The sequence below is a fragment of the Cibotium barometz genome, chromosome 45 (genome assembly GCF_041138505.1).
Source record: "Cibotium barometz isolate CiBa-2024 chromosome 45, ASM4113850v1, whole genome shotgun sequence".
Classification (NCBI taxonomy): Eukaryota; Viridiplantae; Streptophyta; class Polypodiopsida; order Cyatheales; family Cibotiaceae; genus Cibotium; species Cibotium barometz.
In genome coordinates, this window is record NC_141090.1 from 23,834,922 (window position 1) to 23,848,669 (window position 13,748).

At 47.7% G+C, this 13,748-nt stretch overlaps 1 protein-coding gene across 4 annotated transcripts in view; it reads left to right on the forward strand.

Annotated features, from left to right (window-relative positions):
* Positions 1 to 13,748, forward strand: part of LTA3 (Dihydrolipoamide acetyltransferase, long form protein) — a 64,230-nt gene that overhangs the window by 40,225 nt on the left and 10,257 nt on the right. For all 4 annotated transcript variants that reach the window (XM_086783177.1, XM_086783176.1, XM_086783178.1 and 1 more), the window contains exons 9-11: positions 10,542 to 10,625; positions 10,713 to 10,789; positions 10,887 to 10,949. In XM_086783177.1, coding sequence (XP_086639303.1) covers positions 10,542 to 10,625; positions 10,713 to 10,789; positions 10,887 to 10,949 — 224 coding nt within the window. The remainder of the gene's footprint in view (positions 1 to 10,541; positions 10,626 to 10,712; positions 10,790 to 10,886; positions 10,950 to 13,748) is intronic.

Genomic DNA, 13,748 nt, shown 5'->3' on the forward strand with positions numbered 1-13,748 from the left:
ATAAGCAAGTGAAACTGCAGAGACCTGTGGCTTGCGTGACAAAGCATCTGCCACTACATTCTTTTTGCCTTCCACATGCACAATCTGGAAGTGAAACATTGACAAAAAGTTTGCCCAACGCATATGCTTCTCTGAAAGCTTAGTCTGCGTGAGGAAATAACGCAAGGTCTGATGATCTGTCTGTACAGTGAAATCAGCCCCAAGCAAGTAGTGTTTCCATGTAGAAAGAGCGTGAATTACAGCCAACATCTCTTTCTCATACACCTGTAAATGCTTCTCAGCATCTTGCAAAACTCTACTCTCATAGGCTATAACATGTCCCTCTTGCATGAGAACTGCACCAATGCTACTTCCACATGCATCACACTGGACAACAAAAGCCTTTCGGAGGTCCGGTAACACCAATACTGGGTCCGAAGTAAGCTTTTCCTTGAGCTTTTTGAATGCTGTAATTTCCCGATCAGCCCATCTAAACGGAGTTGCTTTCTTCGTCAAAGAATGAAGAGGCGAAGCAATTTCAGCAAAGTGCCGTATGTAACGCCTGTAATAGGAACACAATCCTAGAAAGCTGCGTACATCATGCACGGTCCTCAAAGCTAGCCAATTAAGTATTGCTTCCACCTTTGCTGGATCCATACGGACTCCATGACCAGACACAATATGCCCCAAGAAATGTATCTCCTGCAAGAAAAACTCACTCTTCTTGCCATTAACCACCAATCTATGGTTTCTGAGTTTTGCAAACACAATGGCCAAATGCCTTCTATGCTCTTCCTCAGTTCGTGAATGCACAATCATATCATCAAAGAATGTGCCCACAAACTCTCTATGAGGTCTGAAAATCCTGTCCATCATTCTGTTAAATGTGGCAGGCGCATTTGTCAAACCAAAGGGCATAACCAAGAACTCATACAACCCAAACGTGGTTCGGAATGCTGTCTTATGCACATCCTCGGGTCTAATGCGTATCTGATGATACCCGCTTTTCAAGTCAATACGACTAAAAACTGTGGAGCCTTGTAAGCGGTCCAAGATGTCATCGATCCTCGGTATGGGGAATCGATTCTTGATGGTATTCTTATTCAGCACCCTGTAATCTATACACATGCGCCAAGAACCATCCTTCTTCTGCACTAAGAGCACAGGTGAGCAAAAGGGTGATGAACTAGACTGAATCAACCCCTTATTCAATAGCTCCTGCACCTGACTCATAATCTCTTCCTGTTGGGCTGCACTAACACGGTATGGCGGTCTATTCGGTGGAGTACTACCAGGAATCAGATCTATGGCATGATCTTCTAGCCTCTCAGGAGGTAATTCTCCTGGCAATGACTCGGAAAAACAGTCTTGAAACCCGCTTAAGAAATCAGCCCTGTCCTTATCTAACATTGACAAATTAGACTTAGACTCATCATCCTGTGCATCCTTTACATAAATCAAGTACGCGGAAAGATGCTTTTTCATTACTGATGAAATCGCCGAAGCGGATACAATAGGAACAGATTCCCCTTTGAGTTTTACATCCAATACATGCTCTTTCCCTCTATGAGTCAGAGTAATTTTCCTATTGTAAGTATCCACCACCGCATGTACCCTGTGGCACCATGGCATCCCCAACAAAACATCACAGCCATCCAAAGGCATGATGAAGAACTCTTCGCTATCCACATAACCCTGCAAATGAAGCCGAAGCTTCCCAATGATAGGAGTAATGGGTTCTGCATACCCTGGACAAGCCATATTTGCCTCATGTAACGGCCCCATCTCCTCTGCGCGAATCCCCAATCGGCCAGCCAAATCTGGTGAAATGAAGTTGGCTCTAGCACCTGTGTCAAAGAAGATCAAAGCATTCTGATCTCTCACTTTGCCCCATGCCTTGCACAACTCTGTAGCTTCACCACTTAGCTGCTCCCCCACAAGATCAGGAACTAAGCCTGCAGAAGGCTTTGGTTTCTTTGGCTTGGGCTCTCCTTTATTGTCAGGGTCCTTCTTGGACGTTCTTTTGGGACAATTGAATGACATATGCCCCTCTTCAGTACAGTAAAAACACTTTTGAGCATCTCTCAAAGCCTGTCTTTCCTCAGAAGTCCTTTTGGGCATTGGCAACTTCTTATACTTTGTCTCTGTAGACCCTTTAGTATCACGAGAAGCATGCCCAAATTTTTCAGCTTTCTTGCTCAATTTCTTACTGCCTTTAAACCCAGATGAACCACCTGTGAGTAACGCATTAGCTGTCATAGCATTTTCAATCATCTGTGACATGTTCGTTACTCGTCTTTATACAATAATCTCGTACCTCCTTGGGCAGCCCACAACAATACTTCTCTACCTGCTCAGATAATGGCACGGCACGATAAGAAGTCACTGGGAGTAGAGCTTCCCAAAACTTCTTGTTATAATCCTCCAAACTATCACACTTTGAAGCATCCAACTTGTGCCATGCGGTCATAACATCCACCTCAAATGTAGATGTGAGCCATACGGAAGAGAAAACCTGTTTGAATTGGACCCATGTGGTGGGTGCTATGCCCTGCAAAAGAAGAGTAGACCACCACTGCAAAGCATTGCCCTTGAGAAAAGTGGCAGCTTTCCTCACCTTCGAGGACTCTGTGTAATTCCCACCAGAAAAAGCAGCATCAAACTGCTGTAAAAAGGTAAGTGCTTTAAGTTTATCCTTGGCCCCACTGAAAGTGTCGAACTTCACTGCAGCTCCCCCTTCCTTGTAATCCTTCGCCTTTCCCATAGGCGTTAGATTATCGTATGGAAGTGGTTTCGTGAGATTGCTGCCCCCAACATTCATACCCATCATTGGGTCAACATTTCCCATTCCAACACCAGGCATACCATACATCCCAGCCATGTTTCCAAACATTCCATGCTGCATACCTGGCTGCATGCCACCAAACATATTGCCTTGCATCCCAGGTTGCATGCTTCCAAACACGTCCTTGCATACCGGATTGCATACCACCATACATATTCCCTTGCATGCCAGGCTGAAAATTGGCTCCAAAAGGCCCATACATACCCATGCCTCCCTGAGGATAACCCCCAGTCATGGATTGAAACACCGAGCCACCACCAAAATAACCTGGATGCATATTCTGCTGAGGAATAGGTGGCTGTCCATAGAAGGAACTCTGTGGGTTAGCACCAAAAGCATGCTGCATGTTCGGAAACTGTGCAGGAGATGGATCCTGTGGAGTGGTACCACTATGACCTTGAGAAAGATTCTTCGAACGAACCTTCTTCTTCTTTTTCTGGGGCTCTGTGCGGGGCTCTGAGCGAGATCTCAAAAATTCAGCAAATCTCTCACTCTGTGTGAGCTGCATAAAAGTATCCATAACACTAGCCAAGCAATCTTTGAACCGAGCATCATCATCCTCTTTACCATGCACATCTTCTGGCTGTGTTACATCCTCATAAGGCTCAACATCTGCAGCCTGTTCTCTTGCAAAAATATCCTCAGATACTTCTCTTTCAGGAGAAGCCTCTTGCTCTTCTTCTTCATGATAGAAGTACTCTTCCTCTGTATCAGACATGATTGCTGAATTTTCAGCGATGGCTTTCTCCAAAACAACCACGAGCTCACCCCCTTCAGAAAGTTGATGATTGGTCCCGGGGACGGAACCTTGAAACCGGCCTCCGATAGAAAACCAGAGTGCGGTAGGAGCAATCACCCGTCCACTTGTAGTCTAGATGAGAAACAAAACACAGATTGGGGCTAGAGTGCCCAAATCTGAAAACACAGCGACACCTGTTGGTCCCAAAGCTTGGCGCCCCTTGCGGTATTTCTTTATTCAATTAAAATAATATGTATGGCTGAGTACAACACAAAAACCAGCCAAGAGTTTACACCTGTAAGTCCAATCTGACTGCCCACAAATCCTTCTCAGCACAGAGGATCTATGCACACAGATCTGTGTCCTCAAGCAACACACTGTGCCTCCCTCTGATCAGCCAAGTTCACAAAGCAGGCCAGCCATGGGCAAACATCTGGCATAACTCAAGAGCATGATACATCTTCTCAGCTCAAACATACATGTGTTGTCCAATCTCTGTCTTAATCCCTTGTCAATCTGCCATACCCCTCCTCTCACAAGGAGCCAGATAACACATACCTGCAGCAGACATCAAGCAGTAGAAAGAGAGATGGATGAACAGAAACAGAGCTTACCAAGTTCAGCTCGTGAAACAACACTGGAGGAAGCAACAGCACCAATCTGTGCCTGCAGGCACTTGAATCCACAATCCTGCTTCACACGTGTGCTTGCACTTGCCTGTATCCTCCTCCTGATGCTCACTCCTATGCTGTCCTTGAAAATACAGATCTGAAAATCAGCACTGTACCCGTCTGTACCGCCTCGGGATACGTGCCAAGAGTTGTACTTGCACAAACAGCCTGCTGTCCACTTCTGTACCAACCTGAATCAGAGTATTCAGGTCTGTCCAGCACCTGTTTGCACCACCTGCAGCAGCCTGCAGCAGATGTACTTGCTGTACCTGGCTGTCCGTACACTGTACGGCAGCCGTACAGTGTTGTACTTGCTGGAAAACAGACTGTACAGCCTATACAGGTCTTCTGCGCAGAGTTTCCAGCAGCAGTTCTGTGCGCCGCCAGCAACAGAGGAGAAAGAGAGAGAGAGAGTGTTTGCCCAGTTCTGGCCGTACAGTGCTGTACGGCTGATTCTACTCAGAAAAACAGCTACAGCACACAGCAAAACAGCCGCCTCCTTCTTCCTGTGCTTTTCCACGCTAGGATTCAAGCGCATGAAGGAACTCCCACTTTTGCTACACGATTCCCCAAAAAGGGAAGAGAGAGAGAGAAGAGAGAGAAAACTCCTCCCCAATTTAATCCCTAGGGCCCCAACTTAATAAGTTCCTAGGGCCACTAAGGCCTAGGGGCAAACTCCAATAAACATTAAAACTTAATGTTTTTAGTTCCCCCCTTCACACCTAGGGATGTCCGCACATCTTAAACACTGTCCGGGCACCCTCCATGTGAATCATAAAATATTCTGACTGTGCAACCACCATGCCCACACTTGTCCTGCTCCATTTTCACAGGGCCATGACAGGTTGCCATGTTCTCCTCTGGATGTGGGAAACAAGGGGCTGCTCTAAAATGTTGAATAAAGAGCACATGCAAGGAGATTGGTAATGGGACTGAATAGGGGAAGAAGCAGAGGGTATGGCCAAGAAGGGGGTGTGGAAGGGTTGACTCTTTATAGCGGCTTTAGGAGAGGTCCCCGGATAGTCAGTGGATCGAGAGTCAGCTTGTCGCCGTTGGCACGGAGATTAGATTCATAGAGGAGAGGACGGTGGAGTACAGGTATCATGCCAGGGCCTCTTTCTAGTCTCAGGCAGACGACAGAGTCACAGGGGATTTCTTTGAGATAGCCGGACCCCAAAGGAGGAGAGATAATATTCGCAGGTTGCGTGGCCAAGATGGAGCTATTGTTTTAGATCTCCCCAAGGTGAGAGCCATCGCCACAGGCTTTTTTCGATCCCTCTTCACTGGTGTCCCAGCATCTTCACAGGTGGTGGACGCACGGAACGGGGTTTGGTTGCATATGAGGGAGGTGGTTCCCCCTTCTCTTCAGTCATTCTTATTGACACCACTTACTATTGAGGAGTTGGCGAAGACATTGATGGCACTTTCAGGGGCAAATGCCCGGGGGTGGACGAGCTTCCAGTCTCCTTCTTTCTTCGCCATTGGGACCTCATGGAAGGTGGCCTTCGAGCTGCCTTCAATGAGATTATGATTACAGGTGCCATGCCGGAGAGGTTCTCAGAGGGCTTGATTCACTTGATTCCCAAGGAGGGTGGTGACAGATTGGAGATCCGGCAGTGGAGACCCATCACTCTTCTTGAGACAGCCTATAAGATCTTGGCCAAGGCCATCAGTAGGAGACTTTAGCCTTTTCTCCCATACTTGATCCAGGACACTCAGACTGGCTTTGTTCAGGATCGGAGCATTATGGACAACATCTTTACCTTTTGGGAGGCGACAGCTTCGGCGAGGATGTGGCAGCAGGACCTCATTGTGCTACTCCTAGACTTTGAGAAAGCTTATGATAGGGTGTATTGGAGCTTTCTGGACGGCACTATGAGCCAGATGGGATTCCCCATGGAGTGGATTCGTGGAGTCTCATGACTTTACTCAGCCTCACACAGCCAGGTTCTCATTCAGGGAGCCCGTGGCGACAGATTCTCTCTCCCCCGCTCGGTTTGACAGGGCTGTCCTTTGGCACCTTACCTCTTCCTATTCGTTGCCGAGGACATTAGTAGTTTTCTCTCCGCCCAGGGGACTGGGCTTCAGGGGTTGCGTCTTCCCCTCTGCATGTAGGAGGAGCTGTTGGACTCAGAGTTTGCATGCAGACAACACAGCAGCTTTCCTTGTAGGAGATGTGGGAAATCTAAAGAGATTTGTGGAGGCAATCGAGATTTTTTGCTGCACATCAGGAGCACAGATCAACTGGCACAAGTCGTGTGGTTTTTGGGTAGGCTCAGCACCCGCCCTGACTTGGTGATTAGTTGAGGATTTCCAGTGGATCCTGAGAGGCACTCCAGTTTGATATCTCGGTTGCTAGGTTGGCATTGATCTCTCTCTCTCGAGCAGCAGCTCGCCTCGCTTCTTCTGAGTATTCGGAAGAAGCTTCTATATTGGAGCTTTGCAAGGCTCTCCCTAGCAAGCATGGCGGTGGTGGCGAACTAGGTGCTTCTTGCCACCATGCGGTGCATCGCTTCGTGCTAGGCCTTTTCTCGGGCATGTATTGGCCAAGTACAACGATTGATCCAGAATTTCTTATGGGCTAGAAGTGATGGGAGGCTAGCCAGGGCCAAGGTGGCATGGAGAGTGATTATTTAGCCACGTCCCAGAGGGTGGCTAGGCCTCATCGACCCAGCTATTCAGAGCTGCGCCTTGCTGGGCAAGCTGATTGTTAGAGGCCTCCTTCCTGGTGGTGAGTCCTGGAAGGATTTCCTATTGGCCCGGATTTCAGCCCGCACTCCGAGTCTTGGGGGCCCTTGTGGTTTTAGCTTGGACAGATGTGCAGCTAGTTTACTTTGTGCTTGGGAGCACCTTAGGTGTGCCCTCAGACAGATAGCTCCAGTTGCCTCAGACAGATAGCTGCCTCAGAGGAGCGGCTACGACAACCTTTGGTCTGGAACCCCTTGATCCGTTTACCTGGTGGCCACATGCTAGGGGCCCGACCACATGTTTCTTGGGGCACCTTGAGCATGGGACTAGCCAGTTCTCTTGGAGATTGGATCGCCCACAAGCAGTTACCCTCGAAGGTGCAAGAGAGAGGCCCGACAGGGATTCGGGGGTAGAGATAGGCTCAACATTGACATCAACTCAGCTATCCCTCAAGAGTGGCTGACTTCCCCAAACCCGACTCCCCAGTGTGGCTAGGCGTGTTTACCAGACACGATATTCTAGTGGCGGTCCACGGAGTAGACGAGGATAGTGGTCTGCTCACTTTTTCTATTGGATCCCTTAATCGTGAGGAGGGGGTTAAACCTTAATCAAGCCACCACCAAGCCACGTCAACAATCAACGTCACACAGAGAGACCATCATCAGCACCACCTTAACTACGGCAGAGCCACGCAAGAGCCACCGCACTACAGGCCACCCAGGCCAAGCTGGTACAACTCATGCACTGTCAAGCACACAGCTAATACAACCAACAATAACCGCCATGAAGGAGTATCACCACGAAGATATCAAGCACATAGCCAAAAACAACCACCACGAAGGAGTATCACCACGAAGACATCACATCTATCCACCAAGAACTAAAGCTAATGGATGCTAGATCACACCAATCTCAACATCCTCTCTTGATCAAGCATCCATACCGCGCAGGGTGTGCTTGGATCAGATCTACCACTAAGGAAAACACAATTCACTAAGATATCACTAAGAGAAAATGAATGTCACACAAACATGTAACAACGTAAGGAGCACAAAGCTTTTAGAAAAGATTATCACTGGTGGCCACATTGGTCTCATGATGACTGCTTCCAGATTGCTTGGCTTCTTTCTGCTTATTCTCCTCGTTCTGCTTTTTTTTGAAAGACACTTTGCCTTCATGTCCCTTCTTCTTGCAATAATAGCAAGTTTGGAGGAACTTCTTCTTCTTCTTCTTATCCATGATGAGAGTCGACTCCACTTGAACTGATGATGTGGACTCTTTGGAAGTCTTCTTTGTTGCCATTTTGGTTTCGTCAAGGATCAAGGAAGAAGCTATGGATGCCAAGGTGATGTTGGTTTGGTTGGCTAGAGCAGAGACACACTGCTCATATACATCGGGCATGCTGGCAAGTAAAATAAACACTGCAAACACTGCTTCCTCTTCATCGATTGTCACACCAGATCCACTGAGCCGATCAATCAAGCTCTTGACATTATTCACATGGTTAGCTATAGTTTCTTTCTCATCCATCTGAAGTTGATAAAGTTTCTTGTGGAGGAACATTCGTGCTGATGCATTAACCTGACCAAATATAGATTTGAGACGTGACCATGCATCAAAAGAGCTCTTGGAGGAGCTCACTTGATGGATCTAGTTATCTGCCAACCCACAGATAATGAAGGATGCCTCTCAACACATGAAAGAGCAACTCTCGTAGAAAGGGGCTCTGATACCATGCTGAAGTCCCAGGAGCCCCGGGTACGGGGGGGTCCCCAACCCTTTGCCCCCTAGCCGGGCTCAGGTCCTCCACACCCCAAAAGCCGTAGGGGGATGAAGGAGAGCTTTCACCCAGGTTGCCTCTTATTCACCTTATCACCTAGACTCTTCTAGGTATGTGGGACATCTTTGACATGTGTCACCACCTCAAGGTATCACTTCCACAAAGCTCCACCAAACACATTCTCTCACACGATTATATCTTTCAACAAGTGGGACCCGGGAGAGTGGACTTGGCATGATCCAGCGGATCGGGAGGAGACTTTGGATGCCCCCTTCTTTGTATATACTGCGTGGCTAGGCTGCAAGATCCAGATGCCTGAGATAGATGGCACACCGGCAGCAATAGCACATTGGTAGTCTTAGGGCCTCTCACAACGCTTCCTTTTCAATTTTTGGAAGAGACTATGGGACAGCTTTTGGCCTAGAAAGATCACCCTCTTTCTTTGGTTGATGGCACATAGGAGTTTGGCAGTCGGTACTTGGCTGGCAGTTGGAGGTCGGCTAGCACCTTGCCCGTGGTGCGGCCACCCCCAAGAGTCTCAAAGACATTGCCTTTGGTATTGCCTGAAAGCTCAGTAGATTTGGTAGCGCATCTTCGCTATGGACAGGTCATCGACCTGGATCATTACATGGGGCACTGTCGCTTGGACCACAGAGGTTGGAGTGGTCAGGGCTTATGAGGAGGATGGGGGAGGGCTAGGCCTTCAGGTTTCTCACCATCGTATTGCAGCAGTACTAGTCACAGCCCCACCTACACGCGACTGGCGGCCAGGCCCATGCCAGAGATGGGAGATTTGGAGTAGTATAACAGCCTGGCACATTTGGTGTGCTTGATGTAGCGAGGCCATCGAAGGTACCAACTCTCCGTCGACTAAGACCATTAGGAGCATATGGCTGATATCATTCTTTGACCGCATGTGGAAGCGGCGGGAAGCTCTTGAGGCTTTGGAGGCCTGGCCCTTTCCTCATAGATAGAGGCGGTGACCCCATTTGGCATCACAGACCACCTCTGTGGTTGTCCCCCCCCCCCCCCCCCCCCCCCCCCCCCCCCCCCCCCCCCCATGAGATAGCCTTCTCCTCAGAGAGCGGCCAATTGGAGAAGAAGCATCTCTTCCCCCTTATGATCATGTGATTCCCGCCCTTAAATGAGGCGAGTCTGTATTTAGCCCTTCATGGTTGTATCTAGTCCTTTGTGGCTGTTTTTTCTTTAACTAATAGAAGGATCTTTTTCCCTAAAGAAAGAAAGAAAGTTTTAGAGTAAGCTTAACCACAAACCACAAAGTAAAGATCAAATTCTTCTCACACATCAATGTACTCACCCAAACAAATATCCTACTTTCTTACCATCCAGATTTGCACACAATTTGCACACTCTTGATGCACCCGTGTGCATACACGCACACACATTCTCACACCCGCTCTCATTGGAGCTTATATCTGGACACCCTTCCATAAGCAACAATAGGACTTGCCCAAGGTCCCATCTAGCAAATGGTGAACTCTCATGTCGCCCTCCCATTACAATGAAAGCCCTTCCCACAATCATAATGGTGAACATTCCACCCAACACAACAGTGAACACTTGCAACTTTATTTTTCCATGGGCAACTCAAACATGCATGCAAGTGCCTTGAGTCTCATCTCAGACACTATTCAACACATCCAAATGACCAAATGCTTTCCACGTCTCAGGCATCAAACTTGTGGTTCATGATCATTCTTGAGGAACTTGCAGCTCCTCATTCCTGTCTTCTATGCAGTTTAGTCAAATCAGTTATGTATTTTGGGGACATACAACATTCCAATAGTTTTAAATGCATTTAACACCCATCTCTTTCAGAAAAGTACGGGGTTCATGTTTCCGTGAATGATTTTGTCATAAAGGCTGTGGCTTCAGCACTGAAGATTGTCCCAGAGGCGAATGGTATGCCCTCGACTCTTCTCAATATTGTACTCTCTTGCTTAAGTTTTTCTTTTCTTTGTTGCTTATATCCGTAGACATGGATTGCAGCTCATTGGGATGAGAAGGCAGGAGACATTGTTCCGGGAACTTCGATTGATATATCAATTGCTGTGGCCACTGAAAAGGTGAGATCTATCCTTATTTCTACTCATGATAGGTCACAAATCAGGTCTGAATAAAGAATAACAGACTGTTTGCCTAACCTTTGTGCTGTGAATGCAGGGGCTAATGACTCCGATTCTACGCAATGCAGATCAAAAGACGCTTCCAGACATCTCCTCGGAGGTTTCAATTCATTGATCACCTGAAAAGTTTGAGAAAGCCTGTGTGGAAGTTTGCATGATGCTCGCAGTGGCTGTGTGGGTTGACATGCAGTAGGCTTTTTGATAGGATGTGCTGTTACTTCTGGGGTGAAGTGAGGATGCAAGAGAATGGTGTGTGTGGAATGGGTCTCGAAAATACAACAGTATGTCCCTGAAATAATGTGATTAATTCTGAGGATAAATGGTGACACTAGACTGGGATGATGTAGGAGCAGCACTATATGGTGTAATCACTTGCCACTCAAGCAGAAAGAACCTTTCATGCCCTCATGCCACACTTAGATGCACAACACAATAGATCGGAGAATAAAAATCAACTTACTGTTGAGTTTATTGCACAATAAATGGCTGAACCTCATCTTCTGTATGGAATCCAAAGGTGGAGAGGGGTCTTTTAGGGTCAGTGGCACCTGATAGGCTCTGGTGGTAGTAATCGTATGCTTGTCCAGGCATATGACCAGCCCTTCTCCATCCTCCTTTTAATGGAAAGCGGGAGTGGGGGTAAAGAAGAGGGTCTCTATTTATAGCCCACATGATGACATTCTAGGTGATGAAATGGGCGTCAGGGTGGCCGTTGGCTCTTAGGGGTTCAATTCTTCCCTGACATGCTAGTCAGCCTGAAAAACAGTGAGGCTCCCTCAGTTCACTGCACCACCCACAAGTGGCAGTCACACCCCATGGTTGCTAGCCACTAACCCGTTGCAAGGTTTCCATGGGCAATCAATCACAGAAAGAGTCTGACCTTTTGTGGGTGGCAGCAGCGAGTGGAATACCACCTCTAGAATCTGTTGTGACATACTATAAGCTGTCCACAGAGCTGTCTGGTGGGGGTGCGGCCTCAACGCTAAATCTGATGGCGTTTAGTAATCATAGAAGGAAGAATGGGGTGGTCAGGATGGGTGGATGGTAGTCCGTACGGATCACATCTAAGCTATGAGGCTAGAGCAAATCCGTGACCATACTCTACACCCAAATCCGAACGTCCCTTACCATCATCTAGGTGTTGCTAGGCTTGAGGCATCTGGCACCCTTTTTTTTCCCTGGGGAAAAGATCTTTCTATTAGTTACTAGGAAAAACAGCCAAAATGGCTAAGTACAAATCCTTTCCCAAAGGGGAAACGCAAGTCAAGGTGAACGAAGGGGAGGATGCACTTCTCCTCCGGCTGGTCGCTCTAGGAGGAGAAGGCTATCTCATACAATGGGGGGATGGGGAAATACCCACACGGGTGGTCTGTAATACCAAGTGGGCTCGCCACCACTATCCGAAAGAAAGGGACCGTGCCACCGGATCATCCTGAGGAAGGGCTCTCGATGCTTCCACCTGAAACTACCCCCACTGACTACGGAGGGTATGAATGATATCAAGCCAGATGCTCCGGATAGACTCCGTTGGCGGGGTGAGGGTGCCTTCGATGGCTTCGTTGCATTATATGCCACGTGGCTATACTACTGCAAATCTCCCATCTCTTGCAAGAACCTAGGGTCCAACGACTAGTAGGTAAAGTTGGAACTGGCGTGGTGGAAATATGAAGGTGAGAGACCTTAAGGGCTAGTCCCCCACCTTCCTCCTCATACGGCATGATGATCGTGGCCTCAGTGGCCCAAGCAGCAATGTCCCACGTAACAATATGGGCGGGAGCCCAATCCATAGTGAAAATGAGTAGGATCCTCTGCTAGACCTGTTGGCCTTTGGGCAATCCCAAAGATAGTGACGTTGAGACTCCTGTGGATGGCCACACCTTTGACATAATGTTGGTCTGCCCCCAATGGTCCCACTGGAGACTAGTAATAGGCCGGCCCTCCCACATCCATAGTGCCATAGTCTCTCTCTGGCCACCTTGGCCGGTGGAGGGTCGATGTGCGTAAAAACCAATCGCCCTCACCCTCTGCAAGGTGCATCCCCTAAGGTCCTCTAAGGGGGTCTTTGACATCTTCAGTTTGCCATGAAGCCCAATAGAGAAGGTGAGTAGAGTGGAGTACTCATCCGCGCCATGAAGTGCCAGGGGTATACTGTGCTTGGTGAACACTCCTAGTCATTGCAGAGGAGAAGGATCCAGTATCAGGTTAGCCACTCTAGAGACGTCAAGTTGGCTTTCCTAAATGGAGAGCTTACACAAGAAGTGTATGTTGATGAACTGCCGAGATTTGAGGTTCCAGGAAAAGCAAGATTAGATGTACCGAGGACTGAAGAAAGCTTTGTATGGTTTGAAGGAGGCTCCGTAGGCTTGGTACCAATAGATTGATGAGTTCTTTCAGAATCTTGGCCTACGTTATTCTCATGTAGATTTGAACCTTTATATCCTCATTGTTGAGAGGGGGTTGGTTGTTATCATTGTGGTCTATTTTGATGACCTCATCTTTACAGGTTCTTATTCTATGAGGATCCGTTCAGTCATGGATGCTTTGGAGACAGAGTTTGAGATGACAGATCTTAGCCTTTTGCATTATTTTCTTGGCTTTGAGATTTGGAAGACCCCTAAGGGTATTGTCTTCTCTCAGCAAAAGTACACATGGGAGATACTTCACAGGTTTCAGATGACTGGATGCAGATTAGTATCTTCTCCTATGGATAGTGGTGAGAAGCTTTATCTTCTTGATACTTCTCCATGGATTGATCAGGGACAATATCAGATTCTCATCGGTTGTTTGGTTTGGTTGACTAACTCTTGATTGGACTTTTCTTTATAGTCAGCTTATTGAGTTCTTTCACATCCAAACCTCGTCAGCAGCATTCACAGTGTGCTCTTTGAGTTCTTCGGTA